This window comes from Scylla paramamosain, chromosome 4 (genome assembly GCF_035594125.1).
Source record: "Scylla paramamosain isolate STU-SP2022 chromosome 4, ASM3559412v1, whole genome shotgun sequence".
In the NCBI taxonomy this organism is placed as follows: domain Eukaryota; kingdom Metazoa; phylum Arthropoda; class Malacostraca; order Decapoda; family Portunidae; genus Scylla; species Scylla paramamosain.
Genome location: NC_087154.1, coordinates 15,165,946 through 15,190,744, shown reverse-complemented (window position 1 = coordinate 15,190,744; position 24,799 = coordinate 15,165,946). Strand labels below are relative to the sequence as shown.

General features: G+C 37.1%; 1 protein-coding gene across 2 annotated transcripts in view; it reads right to left on the bottom strand.

Moving 5' to 3' along the window:
- Positions 1 to 3,796: 3,796 nt before the first annotated feature.
- LOC135099776 (clathrin interactor 1-like) overlaps positions 3,797 to 24,799 on the bottom strand; it is a 173,493-nt gene continuing 152,490 nt past the window's right edge. The window contains exons 11-12 of one of the 2 annotated variants that reach the window (XM_064002298.1): positions 5,787 to 5,934; positions 3,797 to 4,408 (exon numbers count right to left, since the gene is read on the bottom strand). In XM_064002298.1, the coding sequence (XP_063858368.1) occupies positions 4,143 to 4,408; positions 5,787 to 5,934 (414 nt within the window). In that variant the 3' untranslated portion in view covers positions 3,797 to 4,142. The remainder of the gene's footprint in view (positions 4,409 to 5,786; positions 5,935 to 24,799) is intronic. The other variant, XM_064002297.1, reaches the window with a different exon arrangement.

Here is a 24,799-nt window from a genome sequence, read left to right as displayed (position 1 = left end):
GCTGCTCACCTGGGTGAGGCTCTACTTTGTTTCTTCCCTCCTTGGTTTGCTACGTCTTGTGTGGTACTGTGACATTGTGATAATTTTTTTGTGTACAATCTACGTAGTTAAATCTTTACAGGAAACAGTTAGCAAATGACAAATTAAATTTGTGTATGTTTCAGTGACGAAAATGTACAGATAATAGCTATGCAGTGGTTGTTAAGTGCTACTTTTAAATATACATGGTAATTCACCAGCTTCATAGTGACACCCCCTGGTGTTCCTGCCACTTTTGTATATGTCCCTTTAGATTATACAATATTCTTTCTACGTGATTTCAAAGTGTGCTATGTTCCATGAATTTTGCCCCTTTATATATTTTGGTATCTTTATTTGTATTCAGGTACTGATGGTGGGGTTTTGTATTGTCATCTGGACAATACCATCTTGAGCTGCTCCAACACAAAGTACAGGGTAAACATCCTCTCTCATGGAGATGCTGACACACTCTGCTATCTGGGTGTCTTCTGTCTGGGTGCCTGTGTCTGACTCCTATCACAGAATCTGTACATGAATATCATATCCAAATACTCCATGTTACTGAATGTGAAAAGCATTTTTCACAGTAGCAAAAAGATGTGTTTTGGCAGTCAGCTGATTGATGATTCCTGTCACTTAGGTGTCAAGATGTCAGCTGTTGAAGGGGTGACAGTTGCAGTGAGTTGTCATGTATGTTTTAAAAAGTAGCACTTAACAACCACTGTATTACTGTGTCACCTGTACATTTTTTCACTGACAAACACAAAAATTTAATCTATCATTTGCTGTTTCCTGCAAGGATTTGACTGAGTAGATTGTACACAAAAAATTATCACAATGCCATGCAGAGCCACCCAAGTATGTAGCAAGCTGAGAAGAGAAGAAAGGAGGCAGAGGCTCACCCAGATGAGTGGCTCTCACAACACACAACTTACACATTAATTTCTTGCTAAATAAAGCAAAACACAGCATATGTGCAGAGTATTCTCGATTTAGAATTATCTGAACAACCAAATACCGAAGTATGTACCTTAACTCACGGGATACCCTTATGTGTGTGTGTGTGTGTGTGTGTGTGTGTGTGTGTGTGTGTGTGTGTGTGTGTGTGTGTGTGTGTATATATATATATATATATATATATATATATATATATATATATATATATATATATATATATATATATATATATATATATATATATATATATATATATATATATATATATCCTGCTTTACCATAATGATGGAACTGGCACGATATGTTATCACTTCATTACCCAGCATCTTTTCCTAATGAATTATTATAACATTATTCACTTCCTCTCTTGAATTTGGATACTTAAGAGATTTTTGTTGAATGACAGAAAAAAATTGCAAGCATGGTTTAGCATGCCTGTTTTCATGCGCCAGATCTCAAGTCCCAGACTGTTTTGTGCATGACGATTCAACAATATACAAATGCTGGTTCTAAAAGTATATTTTGAGAATATCTGCACTTTATAAATGTGTGACCCTGAGTATGTCCATGAACATTAATTTAGTGGTCAATATACAGAAAAAGCCTCATCCAGTAATCTCACTAAATATTTTTGCTGTTTTCATTAACAGGTACTGAAATTTGTATGTCAAGTAATGTGGAATGACCTGGTAACCAATGGAAAACAGATTCAGCACTGGTAAGCATGTGTAATGAAAAATGTTTTTCTTCTTGGAGGGAACAAAGTCTTATAAGAAATGCTAAACAGTCCTCTGACAGGTAAATGACAATCATGAAGTCTTCATACCTTTTGTGCTACCATCAGCCAATCCAAGTATGAGGTAGGCGGAAAAGGAAATCAGTATCTCCGCTCTTAAAAGGATAGGCTAGATGTGCATGATCAAGTCCATGAAGAAGTCCCAAGGTTTCTCAGAACTAGGTGCATTTCAATCATTACCAACTCAAGCAGGAATCAAGCAAGCCTATATTTGAGGTGCCAGATTTTGAGTGAGAGACTTCTTCCACACACTCCTTAAGATGAGGATAGGGGATAAACACTTTGAGGGTATAATGTGAGAATATTCACACCCCTGATAAACATGTGACCCTATAGTATGATAATGAACGTGGCCATACTGCAAACACCTCATATTTTGAAAGTATTCCCACTAACACATATTTGGTGGAGTCAGTTCTTTGGGTGTCTACATGAAATACCCCAGTAAGTTTTAATGGCGCATCCAGTCAGACCTAGGCTTGGTAACCTTATGAGATGGAAATGCAATTCTTGTATGAGCAATGAGGGAATGGAATTAATGTTAAGTCATTATGGGAAGACAGAAGGCAAGTAGCCTTTTTTTTTTTGCCATCTCAACTAACCAGAGCATGCTCATAAAAAAAATACTATTATCAGGATGGATATCATGAAAAAGTGGAAAAAGAAAGCAAAGTGCCAAGTAAAAAAACTGACAAGTACAAGATTAGATTCCAATATCAAATCTTCAACATTCCAAAGTAAACATGTAAGTCATATGCTAATACATTATAATATTACAGCCTTGCATACCAAAATATTACATACAATACATCACATAGTTAGATATCTTTAATGTATTATGCATTCTCTCAAAATGAGAAGCAATTTCCAGTTAAACCAATTGTGAAATATGATATATATATATATATATATATATATATATATATATATATATATATATATATATATATATATATATATATATATATATATATATATATATATATATATATATATATATATATTTTTTTTTTTTTTTTTTTTTTTTTTTTTTCACAATGGCAATACAGCAAAGATGCTCTGTTGATTACACTATTGTACAGATTGGCAATTCTTGAATTACTGATAATGTAATCTGAACTACAACTTCTTGAATTTACACTAGTTGTCCAAAAAATTACAGAATTTTTTTTTTTTTTTATACAGAAAAAATGTGCAACACACACAATCTATACTTATCACAAAATTTTCTTCCACACAGTTTCTTAATCAGCTCATTGACTTACCATTTTGCAGAAAGGATGCTTTATGTAATGTTAATGATATTGAGAAGAAGAATGCTTTCAAGTTAATGGTTCCATGTACCAAGGTCTTACTGTGTACCCATGTGACTCATATAAATAAGAATTAATGATCACCAAATCCTTTTTACCGTACTTATTACTTTGTTAATATATATATATATATATATATATATATATATATATATATATATATATATATATATATATATATATATATATATATATTTTTTTTTTTATAATGGCTTATCAATACTAAGATGAAAAAAAAATATCTGAAGGATCAGGAATTCAAACATTTAAATTTCAAGAGAATGAAGATGATAGTGATGATGAAAATGATGATGATGATGATAATAACTGGCAATAATAATAATAATAATAATAATAATAATAATAATAATAATAATAATAATAATAACTTTCTTTATTCACTGAATATGCGCAAGAGAGTTCAGTGTAATTTTAACTTATCACAATTAATTTTCAAACATAAATTGTCTGAGCAGGGTTAAACATAACTATTTTATATGATAAATGAGAGGAACACAGCATATACAAATCTATTTAAAAATACTGAAAAATCTGAGAGAGAGAGAGAGAGAGAGAGAGAGAGAGAGAGAGAGAGAGAGAGAGAGAGAGAGAGAGAGAGAGAGAGAGAGAGAGAGAGAGAGAGAGAGAATATCAGTTAAAAAAATTAAAATAATCAAAATGTCTGAATCTGAACCACGTATATAAATCATAGAGAATTTCGTGTTGTAGATAATAAGAAAGAATTTTAATCAAGAAAAGCAGTCTTTGCATAAATTCTGTTTTCTATATATAAATATGAGGTGCTTATGCAACCACCATGAGAAGTGAATTTCAAGTTTTCATTTTGCTTTCCTTATTGGTTGTTCATTAATTCCTTTCATGATTTCCAACTTCATTTCATCTTCAAAAGCAGAGAATATTTTTTTTCTTTCACATATGAGAATATCCCCAATGTTAGTGAAAAGATAAAATTTATTTTTTTATTATTATTTTTTTTTTTTGCACTACTAATTAAATATATTGTTTATAGCCTGTGTGTAAAGCCATAGTGCCTGTTACAATCCCATATTATTTGGCATGGACATAGGACCAGCTGGATTTTGTGACATCACTCCCATCATAGGGGTCATGGTGGCAGGCATGTTAGGAGCAACACCCCCCATATTCAGTGGTACTCTTGGTCCTCCTAACATACCACCCTGCTGCATTATCATGGGAGACACTACACTACCATTCACTACTGATGCTCCAGGCACTTGTGGGTGTGGAGGAACCATCATCCTCCCTCCCATCATGGAACCTCCTCCCATCATCATCATTCCTGTAATCAAGAATTATATGCTTCTGAATTCTCATTGTTAAATACAGCAAATTATATCAGTTTTCACACATAGGTTTCTTGTGGCTATCATCCACCTTAATTGATCTTTCTTATATGGTTAAATTTAATAGCTAATGAAATAACACACTAAAAGTTCCTACCATTTCAATACTAGTATCACTGAAGCTGCCATTACACAAGGAGCATCTTCTTACCAAAATTGCCCTTTCTTCAATACTGAACTGATGGAGAAATCCTTCTTGAGGGAAACATTTTTATAAAAAATTTACAAAAAAAATAGTGGTGAAGTTTTCATTACACATTTTCACATCATTACTGAATTAATTTAAGATTTTATCAAGCAGGAATGATAATTCCCTTGAACAAGAATTTCTCTTCCAAATCTGAATTGAAGAAACTCTACAACAGAATGGCAGCTTTACAAAAGAAACAATCCATGTAACTCTAGGAAGAAGTATCCCACATACTGCAAGATGCAATTAAGTTCCATGACAGCTTCTGTTGCAAAAGATTGAAGCACATGCATGCAACAGGGACAAACAATATCATTCATAAGTAAGCAAAGGAAGTGCTGTAGTAGTCATCATTGCGGCATATGTTACACTAATTTTTGTGATCATGTTCATGTCCTTACTTGCACCTTCTAAATAGAACTCAAACTTGGAAGGATAACAAATATCAATGTATCACTCTAGAATTTAGTAACAAAGGTCAATGAATTCATTGCAGTTAAACAAAGGCAAAGAAAGGAGCCATGCAAGATGCTCTGAATGGCACTCATGCTCTGAAAGAGACAATGCCACTGAACGATGACAAGAAATTATGAGGATAAACACAAAAATGTTGAGAGAAAAAAAGAACTTTTAATAAGGACCATCATCACAAAAGGTATCAGCATCATCAGTGTATTTTTGGGGCAGTTCATGTAATCCTCACATCTAGTTTCAAAATGCAGCATATCACTGTCAAGTTTGTGCCCAGAATAGTGAACCCGTCATGACAACACACTCACTCAGTGCATTGAAAATGTGCAGCTTTCATCCACACCAACATAACAGTTGCTCTCTATCTCCCAATCTCCTACTTGCTCACTGTGACTTCTTCCTCTGTCCCAAAATGAAGTTAAAGACAACAAAAAGCAGACATAAATCATAGATGGTACCTGACATATTTACAAGAAATTACTTCCAGGGAGAATTGTGAGCATATGGAACTACTGGGAATGGTACTGCTCAAGTCTACTATTTTGAAGGGGATGGCAGCAAAAAAATATATCATAGTATTTTCTTTATAGAGTAGTCTTGGAACACTTTGATTGTACCTCATATTACACATGCAAATAAAATCTGCTCCTTACCTGGCTGAGGCACCACAGGCTGGGGTGGTATGACATGACTGGTTCCTTGGAGTTGGTTCATGCTTGGTGCTGGAGCCTTCTTCTGGCCACTGATAGTCAGATTGTCAAGACTTATGTCTACTCCGCTGTTAGCCCAAGTACCTTTTGACTAGAAGAGAAAAATCTTATACAACTTATACCCATTACTTCATATTCAGTAAATGACAAATAAATCATCAGTGCTTTCAACACTGCTGGATTATCTGATTCTTCTATGCTAATTTTGGTAGTAATGAGTGCAATGAAAAATTATATCCTCTGAGACCAAAGAAATATTATATACTGTCTTGACACTAGAATTTCTAAATTGCCATTGAACTTGAAAACCTCCTCCAGTCCAGACTGTCCAGAATGGACAGTCTGTGTGTGAACCACTATCTCAATGTAAACACACAGGACACAAAATCTGAATCAAGTCCTCATGAACATACTCATAAAAAGTAGAACCATAGTAGTGAAAAAAAAAAAAAAAAGAAAAGACAAAGAAAAAGAAAAATTAGATTCATCTATGGAACTTACTACCAAAAAAAAAAGATGAGGAAACATAACTTAGACTGCAGGTAAACAAAGAACAATGAACTCTTGAAGAGGATAAAGGAATAGATTGTTCCATCCAACAATTTGGTGATAAAATTCAGTGTGCTGAGTGCAAGGTACAATTTTCTATTTCACAGACATAGTTGATGCTGGAGGGAAATGCAAGACTATAAAAATTAATGACGTTGATGAAGGAAATCATAACAAAGAATACTGCTTAAGGAAACTCTGAGCTTATGTTGCTAACCAACTCTATTTTAGAGCAAAGGCTAATAGAACAATAAGGGATGTGGTATAGTGTACTCTACTGCAAGCCCCTATCATTAATCAATGCCATAGGCATCATAAACTGAGAGCCCCACAAATTTTGATCACATGTATTGGTACTGTAGTTTTATGTGGTCGTAGATAGTAAGGTTGTACACTGATGTTTCCTGTGTAAGTTTACCTCCTGAATTGTATATACTGGGCAGTGCTCAAACCCATAAGCAGGGTAAACACAGGATTTCTCTTCTTAGGATTAATTCTACATGGTGAAATCATCAAATATTGCAAGCCCTCATCATTGAAGACCATGAATAGACTCAAGTTTTCTCCTAGGGACCTGTGCTTTTGACATTTCTTATAATGTGGATTGTGCATTACATACTGTGCACTTACATTGAGGTTAAGATTTTATTCATGTGTTAAGAAGTTCCTGTCATGACTAAGTTCCTCTGAGTTCATGTTAACTACAACTGTCCAATTTTACTTCGGCAAAATCACCTATCTGCTGGGTGGACATTTCCCATGAGAGAGAGAGTGCGTCATGCGCTGCCGGCAGTTGTTTGCTGATCGCCGCGTCGGGCAGACACGGTCATTCTGGGTCATATGGACTCCCAAATTTTTGATGGCTTATTACTTACAACAATACTGAAAATCTCAGTGATAAAAAGACTATGGATGTTTTATGTGATTCCAGGTGTTTAAGTATTACAGTGACACAAATACTTTTATTATTATTTTGAGAATGAGTTAACTTTATGTTGTTGATGATTTAAATTTAATTGCCTATCTTTAACTATTTCATTCCCAGGCATACCAATGTACGTCACTGCAGTGCATGGTGAGGCTGCCTGCAACATAAACATGTAATTGTACATCATCTCTTATCAATGGAAATGGTTTTTGAGTCTTACTGGGTCTCTAAGAAGCTCCATCCACCAACCAAGCAAGAAACAAAACAGGGCAGTTTCATGGACATCACATTTTTCAAAGCCAGATGTGCTTCTCACACTTAAGATATATCTCTGACTTTGTTACTTCCCTCCTTCACCACTGTGTTTATGTGGCTACCATGGCTGAGGATGACAGTGACACTTCAGATAAAATATATGAACACAGTAATTTAGGTAGCAGTCATCAGGCAATGACTGGTCTAAAAGTAATGTCAAAGTATTAGAGGACATTCATCCTTTTAGAGGACAGCTGAGGCTTAAGGCTGATATTTTCTGTGACAACAGACCTAACATCATTTTATCATGCCAGCAGTAAATGCTGGAGTTGCTTTTTAATTCATTTAATTAATTTATTGAATTATTTTTTTATGGTGTTTGTTTTGGAATGTAGGGATGCATACAAAACATATTGCTAAAATACATTCATGTAAGAATGAAAAATAAGAGCATTTGAAATGTACTTTTTAAGAAAAATTTATGGAGTAAGACGGCAGAACAGAATTACAAATGGTGAAATAAGAACAGGATGTGAAACTGATACAGTGAAAGTGATAGAAGACAGACAGAAAATATGGCTGGGACATGTAGAGAGAGAATGCCAGAAAACAAAACATCTAGAAGATTGATGTGTGGAGAACTAGCAGGAGTAAGACTGAGAGGAAGGCCAAGAACTACATGGAGAGGGTCAGTGAGGGAGACAGATAGAGGGATGATTTGGTGACAACTGACTCTTTTGACTGGAGATAGGAGAGCACAATCAGGATTCAGAAGAGCACTCAAAAGACCCTACCTGGCAACTATCAGACAAGTAAGTCAAGAAAACTATAAATAATGTGAAATACACATAGGACATATATGTGCAGGAATGGCTGGGATTGATGCTTATCATCAGGTGGCACATTTGGGCATGAAGGGGTGAAGCAATGTTAATCTCATATTTTGAGTTTAATCCCTTGCATGTTTGTGGTTAATTGTTATGATTTCAGTTCATATTGTTCTATGTATGCATGTAGCAGTAGTACAAGTGCAGCTGCAAATGCATGTGAGAACCATTTTCGAGGTTGAAAGCATATTCATAACTTTTTTTGCTTTTACAGCATATTCATGGAAAAATGGAAATTATTGATGAATATTATACCTGTTATAGTACTTAAAGTCTTGATTCATTCATAAATCTCAGCGAAACATTTTGCAGGAAATAAACTTTTATGTAAATTACTAAAAAATAAGTTGGTGCTAAATTTAGTAGGCTATGATTAATTTATCAATTATGCAGTAGATATTTATAGATTTCCTTCTAATGAGTGCATGTTTAAGTGCACAATTATTTTATTTACATGTCATGACTTAAAATACTCTCAAATTGCTAGTGATATAGTCTTAATAATCTACTTAGTTGACTTTTCTGACAGGTATTAGGATCCATATTTAGGAGCAATGGTAGCTTGTGGCTTAAATTAGTTGAGGTGCTGCTTCAGAATCATTTTTAGGCATGGTTTAAAAACACTACTGTATAAAACAACACACATATACAGAAATAAAATGTATATATTATTATTATATATACCTATATAATTTATGTATCTGCTTATACTTTATTTATTGCCTGCATACAACAGCCAAACACTGCTTCACTAGAAGTGTGGCATATACAGTTCCATGCAAGGATTTTTCGATATTTTTTCTTGAATGAGAAGATGGCTAACAACATTGAGCATTTCCATTATGCATTATTTCATAATGATGCAATGACTCCATGATGTTGATTTTTACCTTGTATATTTTGAATTTGATGTATATAATGATTTATATGCAGGGAATGTCTTGCAACTAACTCTCATGACACTAGTTCTGCAGGTTAGTTTTTTTTGTCTTGATCTTCTTTTTGCCAGAGTTGCCATGTGACAGCAACCTAAAAGTGTCTGACGATGACAAGGGCCACTATGATGAGCTGTTGAGTGACAGTGATGAAGAATATATGCTGGAAAATTATAGTAAAGCAAGTTTTAGTGATAACATGAGTGAGGAGGAGGAGGAGGATTGTAGCTTGCCCAGGATTTTTCCTTCATCTGGAAGCTGTTAACCCTACTGGCTGACCCTTACTCTGACAAGCAAATTACTGCCATCTCTCCCTTAGACAAATAATAGTACAATCATTCTTCTTTCATCTGTGTTAAAAAAAAATTATATATATATATATATATATATATATATATATATATATATATATATATATATATATATATATATATATATATATATATATATATATATATATATATATATATATATATATATATATATATATATACACACAAGGTATCATGTTACACCACAGTTCCATTCCAAGGCAGTGTCATATACCAAACTTTGATGGAAGCTGGAACCAGCCCAAGTAAGTTCCTAGGGTACATAACAGAGAGAGAGAGAGAGAGAGAGAGAGAGAGAGAGAGAGAGAGAGAGAGAGAGAGAGAGAGAGAGAGAGAGAGAGAGAGAGAGAGAGAGAGAGAGAGAGAGAGAGAGAGAGAGAGAGAGAGAGAGAGAGAGAGAGAGAGAGAGAGAGAGAGAGAGAGAGAGAAATTCCTTGGCTTCAGTCCTATGATTGGCTTGCTCTACACTTGCCAACACTCTAGGAAACTCATTTGCTGCTTTCACATTGCCAGTAGCAGTTTCAACTTGCACCTTAAGACTAACTGATTGAAGAAAAAAAAGAGGGGTGCAGAAGACACGACAACATCACAGTCATGTGGCACACTTGCATCTTAAAGTTATGCAAATTGGCACAAACTGTAAGTCACATAAACCAACCCTTACTGGGCAAAAACTCTTCACTTTCACTCCCTTCTCCCTTTTCACTTTTCAAGGCTTCAAACAATCTTTAAGCTTTCTCCTTAATTAACATAAGGCTCACTGGGATATGCCACTGATGCTGGTCTTACAGCCAAATTACTAATAACTGCTCCATATCAATAATCAAACCACTACACTGCTTCGTTATACCAGTCAATTTCCAAGGAGCAGAGTCTTTTACATGTTCAAGGATGCAATCTTTATCCTTGATAATTGTAGTTACAGTCAATCAGCACAAGCCAAGATACTGACCAGTATTCATCATCCTTTTTCCCTTCACCTGTTTCACCATGTCTAATCTGACTATAGTAAAAGTCCTGTCTTTCAGCATTTACACAACTAAAAAAAACAAAAACAGTGAATATGCCAAAAGATCAGATGAGAATTTCATCAGCTATATTACTAATAAATAAATGAAAACATAGGCTACTGCTTATTTATCTATTTGCAGAAAACACATATTTATGTCTCCAAGGCATATTTATAGAAAACAAACAATAAAAGTCTAATATAAGGATGAACTAAGTCCAGACTGTAGTCCAGTTCTGCCTCACCAAACTTGATAAATACATTGAGATATTTTCTAGTGTCCTCCCACAAAACCTTCTCTGGTTCATCCTCCTCACTTTTCCCCCATTTTGTTTCCAAAGCAGCAAGCTCTGTTACACTTAAAATGATCTGCTGGTCAGTCTGCTCCTCAACCACTGGTGGATTTTGTTAAAAAATGGAGTGGAAAGACAAACATGGCAGTATAAAACAAAATAGACTCATTGTCATATTCTTATTTTTTTACTCTGGCTGTTATGCTTCAAATCTCAAATATTCCTTTTATCTCCTTTTCACTCTAATACTTTATTTATATATTCCAAGTTTACACCCAAAAATATTCCCATATACACCACTCGCACCATCATTATGGGTGCTGTAGCTAGCAGCAGAGCCTACACATGACAACAGATGATTACAGTGTTCAGCACCACATTTAAACTTGCCTTGGAGTCCCGATCTGGGGAGGGGACCACAAATGTCCCCAAGTCGGACTGCTCTTCTGGTATCGACCCTAAATGTCTTGACACCCTCCCTCATCTTTTTCTTCATTAACTTCTGTAACATTTGTGGTCTTGGATCTAATTTTCAATCTGTAGAACACCACCTCTGCTCTACTAAACCTCATCTTCTTTTCTTCACTGAAAAACAGGTGTCTGTGGCAACTGACAGTAGCCCATTTTTTGTTCCTTCCTACTTTCTCTATAATTGTTTTCAATCCAAAGCTAGATGTTGTGTGTATGTGCACAATGACTTAACCTGATCTTATGCCCACACTCTTGAATCTTCCAAGTTTTCCTCCATCTGACTATGATTACAGAGTCACTCTCAAACTAAATTTATCTGTGCTGTATACCTCTCACCTAGCTCCTCTGACTATAAGAAATTCTTTGACTACATACTTCCAAAGTGGAGCACATTCTGACTCTCTTCCCTTTTGCGGAGATCTCCATTCTTGGAGACTTCAATGTTCACCACCAGCTTTGGCTTTCCTCTCCCTTCACTGACCATCCTGGTGAACTAACCTTAAACTTTACTATCCTCCACAAACTAGAGCAATTGGTGCAACACTCTACTCGTATTCCTGACTGTCTTGTAGATACGCCCAACATTCTTGACCTCCTAACCTCTAATCCTTCTGCTTCTGCTGTTACCCTCTCTTCTCTATTGAGCTCCTCTGATCACAATCTCATATCTGTATCTTGTCCTATTGCTATAATCTCTCCTCAGGATCCCCCTAAGTGGAGGTGCCTCTGGCATTTTCGCCTCTGCTAGTTTTTTTTTTTTTTTTTTTTTATTTATTTATTTTATTTTTTTATGTAGGAGGGGCACTGGCCAAGGGCAACGAAAATCCAATAAAAAAAAAAGCCCACTGAGATGCCAGTCCCAGAAAAGGGTCCAAAGTGGTAGTCAAAAAATTGAAGGATAAGTGTTTTGAAACCTCCCTCTTGAAGGAATTCAAGTCATAGGAAGGTGGAAATACAGAAGCAGGCAGGGAGTTCCAGAGTTTACCAGAGAAAGGGATGAATGACTTAGAATACCAGTTAACTCTTGCATTAGAGAGGTGGACAGAATAGAGGTGAGAGAAAGAAGAAAGTCTTGTGCAGCAAGGCCATAGGAGGAGGGGAGGCATGCAGTTAGCAAGATCAGAAGAGCAGTTAGCATGAAAAATGGCAGTAGAAGACAGCTAGAGATGCAACATTGCAGTGATGAGAGAGAAGCTGAAGACAGTCAGTTAGAGGAGAGGAGTTGATGAGATGAAAAGCTTTAGGGGGGGACCTGAGGAGATATTTTGCCAATTTTCCTTGAAATGACTACTGCTTCCATGTCAGAGACCCATCTTTGTGTGCCAAGTGAGGTGATTGTGTCTGGCATGGAGGCGTATATTCCTTACTCTTTTTCTTGACCTAAACCTTCCAAAACCTTGGATTAACACAGCCTGTTCTTGTGCTATACATGACAGAGAGGTGGCCCACAAAATATACTTGAGCCTTCAATCACCAGAATATCATGCACTTTATATTTCTGCCCAGAACCATGCCAAGTCTGTTCTCCAACTAGCCCAAAAACTCCTTCATTAACAGAAAGAGTCAAAATCTTTCAAGATATAACTCCCCTCATGACTTCTGGCATCTAGCCAAAAAACATCTCCAATAATTGCTTCTTCTTTCCCTCCTTTATTTCAACCAGATGGCACCACTGCTATCACATCTATCTCTAAAGCTGAACTCTTTGCTCAAACCTTTGCTAAAAACTCTACCTTGGATGATTTAGGGCTTGTTCCTCCCTTTCCTCCACCCTCTGACTACTTCATGTTACCTATTAAAATTCTTCACAATGATGTTTTCCATGCACTCACTGGCCTAAACCCTTGGAAGGCTTATGGACCTGATAGGGTCCCTCCTGTTGTTCTCCAAAACTGCACCTTCATCCTTGCACCTTGCCTAGTCAAACTCTTTCAACTTTGTCTGTCAACATCTGTCTTTTCTTCTTGCTGAAAGTTTCCCTACATTCAGCCTGCTCCTAAAAAGGGTGACCATTCTAATCCCTCAAAGTACCATCCTATTGTTTTAATTTCCTGCCTATCTAAAATTTTTAATCTATCTTCAACAGGAAGATTCTTAAACATTATCACTTCACAACCTTCTATCTGATCGCCAATATGGGTTCCGTCAAGGTTTAATACAGCCTGTTCTTGTGCTATACATGACAGAGAGGTAGCCCACAAAATGTACTTGAGCCTTCAATCACCAGAATATCATGCACTTTATATTTCTGCCCAGTTAGGGCTTGGTGATTTTCTGGCTTTCCTTACTGAGTCTTTTAGAGATTTTGGTGATACTTTTGCTGTTGTCTTAGACATATCAAAAGCTTTTGACAGAGTCTGTCACAAAGCTTTGATTTCCAAACTACCCTCCTACAGCTTATCTCTGGAACTTTATCTCAAGTTTCCTTTCAGACCATTCTATTGCTGCAGTGGTAGATGTTCTCCTAAATCTATTAACATTGGTGTTCCTCAGGATTCTGTCCTGTCATCCACTCTCTTCATATTATTCAACAATGATCTTCTAAACCAAACTTCTTGTCCTATCCACTCCTACGCTGATGATACCACCTTGCACTTTTCCACATCTTTTCCTAGACATCCAACCCTTCAGGAAGTAAACAGTTCAGGCAGGGAAGCCACAGATCACCTGACTTTTGATCTTTAAAATTTCTGATTATGGCAGAGCAAACTTGGTATTGCTCAATGCCTCAAAAACCCAATTCCTCCATTTATCAACTTGACACAACATTTCAGACAACAATCCCCTCTTCTTCAGTGACATTCAGCTGTCCCCCTCTTCTACACTGAACATCCTTGGTCCATCCTTTCCTTATAATCTAAACTGGAAACTTCACATCTCATCTCTAACTAAAACACCTTCTATGAAGTTAGGTGTTCTGAGATGTCTCCACCAGTTTTTCTCACTCCACCCAGCTGCTAACTCTGTACAAGAGCCTTATCTGTCCATGTATGGAGTATGTTTCACATGTCTGTGGGGGTTTCACTCATACCACTCTTTTAGACAAGGTGAAATCAAAAGTTTTTCGTCCCATCAACGTCCTCTCCTCTAACTGACTGTCTTCAGCCTCTTTTTTCATCACCGCAATGTTGCGTCTCTAGCTATCTTCTACCGCTATTTTCATGCTAACTGCTCTTCTGATCCTGGTTAACTGCATGCCTCCCCTCCTTCTGCAGCCTCACTGCACAAAACTTTCTTCTTTCTCTCACCCCTATTCTGAGTCGCTGAGTCACAATGGGTTCGCAGCTGAGTCACAATGCATTCACAGCAGAGTTACCAGAGCAGGCCGAGTCACAGTGCAATTCTCAGCCAAGAACAAATGTTTGGGAAGGTTCAAAACATTTGCAGCAGAATCACCACAGCTGGGAGTCATTCCACATTTGCAAGAGTGACATAGTACTGCTGCAGTGCTGTCACAATGGATTCACAGTGGTGTCGCAGCAAGTTTGCCACATTCAGTGTTGTCACAGTGATTTCGCCATGGTAGCAACCTCTTCTACATACCCCTCACACCTTCATGCTAGGGTCAAGTGACAGTGGATTGATACTTCCCTGCAAAGATGATTTTCCTAGGCAGACTAGCTGTGACTCGATGTCCATCTCTCTCTCTCTCTCTCTCTCTCTCTCTCTCTCTCTCTCTCTCTCTCTCTCTCTCTCTCTACACACACACACACACACAAACACACACACACATACACACATAAACACACACACACACACACACACACACACACACACACACACACACACACACATTTATATATTAATAATAATAATAATAATAATAATAATAATAATAATAATAATAATAATAATAATAATAATAATAATAATAATAATAATAATAATAATAATAATAGTAATAATAATAATAATATATAATTTATTTTACCATCAGGCATATCTTACCCTATGGAACAGAAAAAAATTAATGTAGCTGCCCAAAGGCAGCTAAAGGATTTTAGATCCATGCGGTAATGCGAATCGTTTATTGCATTCAGTCAAACCTGAAGACACACATAATAAACATAAAGCGTGCATAGCACTACTAACCATTAAATACCATTAAATACCATTAAATAAAGCATCACTAATCATGGATTACGACAACTAGGCAAACAACCTCTCGTAATACAGATGTGGAACTCACATTCCACATCTTGTTTGTCCACTCTAGCTGTCATAATGAACATGACATGTCTGTGTAGGCTGCCAAGGCATCTCATGTCATGACTAGAGAGTGTAAAGGATGAACTAGCCTATCTAAGCAGCCTGAATAGCCTTTTGAGGATATCATTATGGCACACTTTGAGCTTGTTAATTGTGGTTACTCAGTGGGTAGACCAGTGAGTTGCAGTGGCTTCTGACTACAACTTCATCTCTTGGCTACAGAAAGAGAATTTTCTGAGCAGTGTGTTGCCCACCACCATGAGCTCATGTTCTTGGTAACTATGTGCCCAAGATACATTAAGGTGTCAATATGTGTGTGTGTGTGTGTGTGTGTGTGTGTGTGTGTGTGTGTGTGTGTGTGTGTGTGTGTGTGTGTGTGTGTGTGTGTGTGTGTGTGTGTGTGCAGGTAGTTGTCAACTTACAACCTATGCATCTTACAACCAACCGCATTTATGATAACTTTCAAACGACAATTTTGGGCCAGCCTCTTGGCACTGCCAGGAGGCTGGAAGATTATGAGCTGGAGATGCTCACATCATTCCCACACCTGCACAAAGCTCCCAGCACAACACACTTCCCTCCTGTGTTTCTTTGTGTTTCATTTTGGAGATTTTTTCTACAATATCATCCCCCAGATGGTTACCAAAAGGAAAATGTCATTTTTTCTACTCCTCAACTCCTCTCTCTCTCTCTCTCTCTCTCTCTCTCTCTCTCTCTCTCTCTCTCTCTCTCTCTCTCTCTCTCTCTCTCTCTCATTCCCTGCCTTCTTAACCCTTCTCTCTCTCTCTCTCTCTCTCTCTCTCTCTCTCTCTCTCTCTCTCTCTCTCTCTCTCTCTCTCTCTCTCTCTCTCTCTCTCTCTCTCTCTCTCTCTCTCTCTCTCTCTCTCTCTCTCTCTCTCTCTCTCTCTCTCTCTCTCTCTCTCTCTCTCTCTCTCTCTCTCTCTCTCTCTCTCTCCTCATCCCCTGCCCTCTTAACCCTTCTCTCTCTCTCTCTCTCTCTCTCTCTCTCTCTCTCTCTCTCTCTCTCTCTCTCTCTCTCTCTCTCTCATCCCCTGCCCTCTTAACCCTTCTCTCTCTCTCTCTCTCTCTCTCTCTCTCTCTCTCTCTCTCTCTCTCTCTCTCTCTCTCTCTCTCTCTCTCTCTCTCTCTCTCTCTGTAAAAGTAAGAACAATCCTGAGGACTGTTAAATAGAGAGATACTGATTGTAAATGAAAATGGAACTATACAAGAGTGAGAAAGAGTGAGAAAGGATGAAATGAAAATGACACAGAATGAATGAGGGGGAAAACAAGGTATTACTCCCTTGTCCCTTATCTCTGACACATAAGGGAGAGGGGAGGTGACAGGGAGGGAAGTTTGAGACAAGATGAAACAGGAAGGTAGAGGAAAGGAAAAAGGGGAGGAAGGGAAATAACCAGGGAAGGAGAGTACATGGGGCAAAAAAGTGAAGGAAGGGTGAAGGAAGAGGATGGGAGGACAGGGAGAAAGTAGAAAGAATAAATATAAGCAGTAAGGATGAGGAGTGAGTGAAGAATTAGAGGGAGAGAGGAAGTACTGAGAAATAAGTATTCTCTTTTCCTGTCCTCTACTTCTTTTAGTTTTTCCTCCATCCATTCCTCCCTTCCATCCATTTTCATTCTCATTCAGTCTTCATTCTATTAAGCAATCATCAGGATTGCTCTCTCTCTCTCTCTCTCTCTCTCTCTCTCTCTCTCTCTCTCTCTCTCTCTCTCTCTCTCTCTCTCTCTCTCTCTCTCTCTCACACACACACACACACACACGTGTGTGTGGAAGATGGAACATATAGGAGGACTGAGAGGAAAAATGCTAAAATGGATGAAAGACTACTTAAAGGATGGAGAAATGAGAACTGTGATCACGGACATCTGTTCAAGTTGATTTATGTAACAACCACAGGAGTCAGTATTAGCACCCATTATGTTCCAAATATACATCAATGATATGCAAGATCTGTTTGTTGATAATGCAAAATTAAGAGTAATAAAGAGCCATGTAGATTGTATGGAGTTACAAAGAGATATTGACAAGATTTATGGATGGAACAAGACATGGAAATTGGAATTCAATGCCAAGAAATCCTGTGTGATGAAAATGGGAAAGAGTAAAAGAAGACTTGCATGGGACTATAAAATGGTGGAGGAAGTAATAATGAAGAGCAAGGAGGAGAAAAGACCTAGGAGTGGTTATTCAAGATACCCTGACCCCAGAACAGCATATAAATTAGATATTTGGCTTGATGTACAGTATGTTAACAATTATTAGGGTGGCATTTCATTAAATGGATAAGACTATGATGAAATAAATTACTGCCACTATGCTATGTCCCAGGCTGGAATATACAGCAGTGGTGTGGGTCTCCACATATGAAGAAAGATATAAAGAAGTTGGAAAGAATTCAGAGGGTAGCTACAAAGATGGTACTGGAGCTGAAAGACCTAAGATACAAAGAATAGTTAATGACATTGAGAAGACAGACAAGCAGGACCTGATGCTGCTGAAAGAAGTTGGATGGGCAAGAGGGCACTCAAAAAGAAGATTGGGAAGAGTCAGTGTTTGAGAGACATTAAGAAGTAGTTTTCCACATAGAATTGTGGATATCTGGAATGGCCTAAATAAAGAGACTGTATACAGCAGGAAAGGTGCATAATTTTAAGGAAATGCTGGATAAATGTAGATATAGAGACAGGACACTATGAGCCCTGCTTGAATCCTGTATTATACAACTAAGTAAATACACACACACACACACACACACACACACTGCTGGAAACTACTGGAAGAGCTGGATGTTAAAAAAGCTATTGGATCAAATCAAGGTAAATGAATGGATATTAAAAGAAAGCAGAGAACAAATGGAGGAACCCATATGGGATATAATCAACAGCTCGTTAAAAGAAGAAAAAATTACCAAGGGAATGCAAAAGAGCTAACATAGTCCTGATATACAAAGAAGAAAATTTAAATGGAACCATTAAAATTATGCACCAATGTCACTAACAAGCATTGTAAGCAAGCTTTATGAAATAGTAATTAAAAATAAATGGGATGCAATATTTAGAAGATGAAAAGATAATTACAGAAAAGCAATCTGGATTCAGGAAAGGGAGATCCTGTGTCACTAATCTACTGAGCTTTTATATGAGAGTAATAGATGGAATGCAAGATGGAGGGATGGATGGGTTGATGTGGCATACCTGGATCTCATAAAAAGCATTTGATAAAGTTCTCCACAAAAGTCTTATGTGGAAGTTAGAGAATGGAGGAGGACTAAAGGGAACAACATTGAGATGAATGGATGATTATTTACGAGAGAAAGAATCAGAACAGTAATCAGAGACACTAATTCAAGTTGGCATGAAGTGACAAGTGATGGTACCACAAAGATCTGGAATTAGCACCTATGTTACAAATATATGTAAATGATATGACAGAGGATCTAAATAGTTATATAAACTGCTGATGATGCAAAAATAATGAAAATAAAAAAGGATGAAAATGACTGCAAGGAGTTACACAAGGATGTTGACAAGATACATGCATGGAGCCAAAGAGGCCTAGAATTTAATGCCAGAAAATGCCACGTGTTGGAAATAAGAAAAGTAAAAATGAGACCTTCATGGAAATACAAAATAGGAGAAATAATAATGAAAAGTAATGAAGAAAAAGATTTGGAAGTAATGATCACCTGAGAGCAGGGTTGGAAAAAAAACTTTTAACTCAACCTAATGTTTTTTTTTTTTTTTTTTTTTTTTGCTTTAAGGTGGTTTTATTGTTTTTTTAAAGTTTTATTTATTTTTATTTTTTTCAATATTTATATGTACAATCAGTTTAAGTAAACAATTAAAAAGTAATCTCCAGTGAAACAAAAGATTTCAAGTGTTTTTTTTCTTTTTTCATGTAGGAAAGGAACATGTCAAGAGAAACAAAAAAAGGCCCACTGAGGTGCCAGTCCCCCAAACAGAATTGAAAGCAGTAGTCAGAAAATTAATGGATAAGTGTCTTGAAACCTCCCTCTTGAAAGAGTTCAAGTCATAAGAAGGTGGAAATACAAAAGTAGGCAGGGAGTTTCAGAGTTTACCAGAGAAAGGGATGAATTATTGAGGAATACTGGTTAACTCTTGCATTAGAAAGGTGGACAGAATAGAGGTGAAAGAAAGAAGAAAATCTTATGCAGTGAGGCTGTAGAAGGAGGGCAAGGCATGCAGTTAGCAAGATCAGAAGAGCAGTTGGCATCAATATAGTGGTAGAGGACAGCAAGAAATGCAACACTGTAGTAAAAGAGAGAGAGAGAGAGAGAGAGAGAGAGGAGAGAGAGAGAGAGAGAGAGAGAGAGAGAGAGGAGAGAGGAGAGAGAGAGAGAGAGAGAGGAGAGGAGAGAGAGAGAGAGAGGAGAGAGAGAGAGAGAGAGAGAGAGAGAGAGAGAGGAGAGAGAGAGAGAGAGAGAGAGAGAGGAGAGAGAGAGAGAGAGAGAGGAGAGAGAGAGAGAGAGAGAGAGAGAGAGAGAGGTTAAAGACAGTCAGTTAGAGGAGAGGAGTTAATAAGATGAAAAGCTTTTGATTCCACCCAGTCTAAAAGAGCAGTATGAGTGGTACCCCCTATACATGTGAAGGATACTCCATACATGGACAAATAAAGCCCCTGTACAGAGTTAGCAGATGGGGGGGGAGTAAAAAAAAACTGGTGGAGACAACTCAGAACTTCATGGAACCTGTTTGAGTTAGAGATGAGATGTGAAGTTTCCAGTTTAGATTATAAATAAGGAACAAACTGAGGGGGGGGGGGGACAGAACAGAGGGGGACAGTTGAGTGTCACTGAAGAAGAAGGACAAAATAGGGCGAGAGAAAGAAGAAAGTCTTGTGCATCGAGGGCATGGGAGGAGGGGAGGCATGTGGTTATGAGTAGCAAGATCAAAAGAGCAGTTAGCATGAATATAGCAGTAGAAGATAGCAAGAGATGCAGCATTGTGGTGGTGGTGAGAAAGAGGCTCAAGACAATCAGTTAGAGGAGAGGAGTTGATAAGATAAAAAGCTTTTGATTCTACAATGTCTAAAAGAGTGGTATGAGTGAAACCTCCCATACAAGTGAAGCATACTCCATACATGGATGGATAATGGCCCTGTACAGAGTTAGCAGCTGGAAGGATGAGAAACACTGGCAGAGACGACCCAGAACGCCCAAGTTCATAGAAGCTATTTTAGCTAGAGATGAGACGTGAAGTTTCAGTTTAGATACCCGCTCTTAAAAACAGGGTGGAATCAAAACCTTTTCATCTCATCAATTCCTCTCCTCTAACTGCCTGTCTTCAGCCTCTCTCTCATTGCTGCAATGTTGCATCTCTAGCTGTCTAGCTGTCTTCTACCGCTATTTTTATGCTAACTGCTCTTCTGATTTTGCTAATTGCATGCCTCCCCTCCTCCCATGGCCTTGCTGCACGAGACTTTCTTCTTTCTCTCACTCCTATTCTGTCCACCTCTCTAATGTAAGAGTTAACTGGTATTCTCAATCATTCATCCCTTTCTCTGGTAAACTCTGGAACTCCCTGCCTGCTTCTGTATTCCCACCTTCCTATGACTTGAATTCCTTCAAGAGGGAGGTTTCAAGACACTTATCCTTCAATTTTTTATTAATGCTTTGGACCCTTATCTGGGATTGGCATCTCAGTGGGCATTTTTTTTATTGGATTTTTGTTGCCCTTGGCCAGTGTCCCTCCCACATAATAAAAAAAATAAATAAATAAATAAAAAAAAAATATAATATATATATATATATATATATATATATATATATATATATATATATATATATATATATATATATATATATATATATATATATATATATATATATGTAAAGGACAGACCAAGGATTTTCAGTATAGAAGAGGAGAACAGTTGAGTGTCATTGAAGAAGAGGGGAAAGTTGTCTAGAAAGTTGTGTTAAGTTGACAGATGGAGGAATTGAGTTTTGAGGCATTGAACAATACTAAGTTTGCTCTGCACCAATCAGAAATTTTAGAGATCAGAAGTCAAGTGTTCTTTTGGCTTCCCTGCATGAACTATTTACTTCCTGAAGGATTGGACATCTAGGAAAAGAAGTGGAAAAATGCAAAGTGGTATAATCAGCATAGGTGTGGATAGGACAGGGAGTTTGGTTTAGAAGGTCATTAATAAATAATAGGAAGAGAGTAAGTTACAGGACAGAACTCTGAGGAACACCACTGTTAATAGATTTAGGAGAAGAACAGTGACCATCTACCATAGCAGCAATAGAATTGTCAGAAAAGAAAATTGAGATGAAGTTACAGAGAGAAGGATAGAAGCCATAGGAGTGTATTTTGGAAATCAAAGCTTTGTGCCAGACTCTATCAAAAAATTTCTGATATGTCTAAGGCAACCACAAGTTTCACCAAAAATCCCTAAATGAGGATGACCAAGAATCAGTAAGGAAAACCAAAAGATCACCAGTAGAGTGGCCTTTACAGAACCCATACTGGCGATCAGATAGATGGTTGTGAAGTGAAAGATGTTTTAAACTCTTCCTATGAATAGATTCAAAACTTTAGAGAGGCAGGAAATTAAAGCAATAAGACAGCAGTTTGAGGGATTAGAATGGTCACACTTTTTTAGGAACAGGCTGAATGTAGGCAAACTTCCAGTAAGAAGGAAAGGTAGATGTTGATAGACAGAGTTGAAGGAGTTTGATTAGGCTAGGTGCAAGCACAGAGGCACAGTTTCAGACAACAATAGGAGGGACCCCATCAGGTCCATAAGCTTTCTGAGGATTTAGGCCAGTGAAAGCATGGAAAACATCACTGAGAAGGAATTTAGTAGTCAGACAGTGGAGGAGAGGGTGGAATAAGCCCTGAATCATCCAACGTAATATTTTTAGCAAAGGTTTGAGCAAACAGCTCAGTTTTTAGAAATAGATGAGATGGCAGTGGTGCCATCAGGCTAAAATAAAGGAAGGAAAGATGAAAAAGCAAAGTTATTGGATATGTTTTTTTGGCTAAGTGCCAGAAGTCATGACAGGAGTTTGATCTTGAAAGATTTTGACACTTTCTATTAAAGAAGAACAGACACTTGTTTTTTTAGGTCATGCTGATACAGGTTGGTCTGGCTGAACAAAGCCTGTGCTAACTTGTACTGTACAGGAAATAAATGGATTAGGCTTGACTACTTTTACATTTTTTATGTATATGTACATATATAGACCTTATTTATCAGTATGATATAGAAATAAATTTTTATGTTAAATATTTTTTTTAAAACCAGTGTCGGCTCATGTATAGGGACTGCAGAACTGCAGCACCCGCTATTTCCACTCAATATTATTGGTAACATTCAATATAATGAGTCCTTTTTTTCTTTAATTCTTTCTTTATACATGTACATTATATAATCCTTAAATTTAATATCAGCAGCTATCCCCTAGTTTATAAGAAAAATACAAAAATCCTTGTATAGAACTATGCGCTTCACAGTTCCAGCAATGCGGTGTTTGTCTGTTGTGCACATGCTCACATGTCTGAGATAGGAAGCTGCATGCTAGAGGGAGAGAGAACACTGTGGCTCATGCAGTGCCAACCCTGGTGTGCTGGTGGAAGATAATGTTTCTTTTTGGATTTCATTTTTAAATGAATGGATCAAGCTTGAATTGTAACAATTTAAGCTATTAATAAGTAAAAAATGTTTGATTTTGTTGTTTAGGATTTTATCAAGTTTATGTATAAGTTTTCCTTTTACATGTTTGTTTCCTTCTGCACAATATTAAAACAATAGCTAAAATTTTTCTGAAGCAGTACCTCCATCAAATTTAGCTACAAGCCACCACTGTTAAATGCCCCCCCACCAAAAAAAAAGAAGGATTTTTTTTTATATTTTTTTGGTGGATTTTTTTAGTGCCAACCCTGCCTGAAAGATACATAAATGGAATATTCAGCTCTACATACAGCTTGTTAACAAACATTAGGATGGCATTTAATTATTTAGATAAAGAAATTATGAAGAAAATTATAACAAGAATGATACAACCTACATTGGAATACACAACAGTAGTTTGGGCTCCACGTATGAAAAAAAATATATGGAAACTGGAAAGAATACAAAGGATAGTGACAAAGATGGCACCAGAATTGAAAGACTAAAGCTATGAAAAAAAAGACTTGAAGAGATGGGATTACCAACACTAGAGACAAGAGAAAGAGGAGACCTGTTAACAATGTACAAATTAGTAAACAATATATAAAGAACAGACAGAAATTACTTGGTACCACAGATGAAAGAGAGAGAGAGAGAGGCAGATGAGGGGGCATGGGAAGAAAATAAAGAAGAGTGGATGTTCAAGCGACATCAAGAAATACAGCTTCCCAAATCAAACTACTGAAATCTGGAATAATTTGAGGGAAGAGGTGATTTTGGCAAACAGTCTATGCATGTTTAAAGAGAAACTGGATAAATACGGTTATGCAGACAGGACAAAATTACTTTTAGCTCATGCCCTGTACAATACAATTAGATAAATACACACACACACACACACACACACACACACACATAGAGATCAGATGGAGTGTCCAACTGGATACTTAAGGAATGTTGTGAACAACTGGCAGAAGGTATACACAATACCATAGTATGTTCTTTTAAGGAAGGAAAAATTCCTCTAGACTGGAAGAGAGCCAATATTGTGCCCATTTTTAAAGGAGGTAATAAAGAAGATCCATTGAATTACAGACCAGTGTCCCTAACAAGTGTGGTGGCAAAAATTGTGGAAGGAATAGTTAAAAACAGATGGATGGAATATTAAGAAGAAACACATACATTGACTGATAGACAATTTGGTTTCAGAAATGGAAGATCTTGTGTCACGAATTTAGTGAGCTTTTATAGTAGAGCAATTGACGTAATTCAAGAGAGAGAGGGTTGGGCAGACTGTGTTTATTTAGACCTAAAAAAAAAGCATTTGATAAGGTACCACACCAGAGACTGCTATGGAAAATTCAAAATATAGAAGGTTTGCAAGGAGACACACTGAATTGGATTACAGACTTCTTGAGGGATAGAGAAA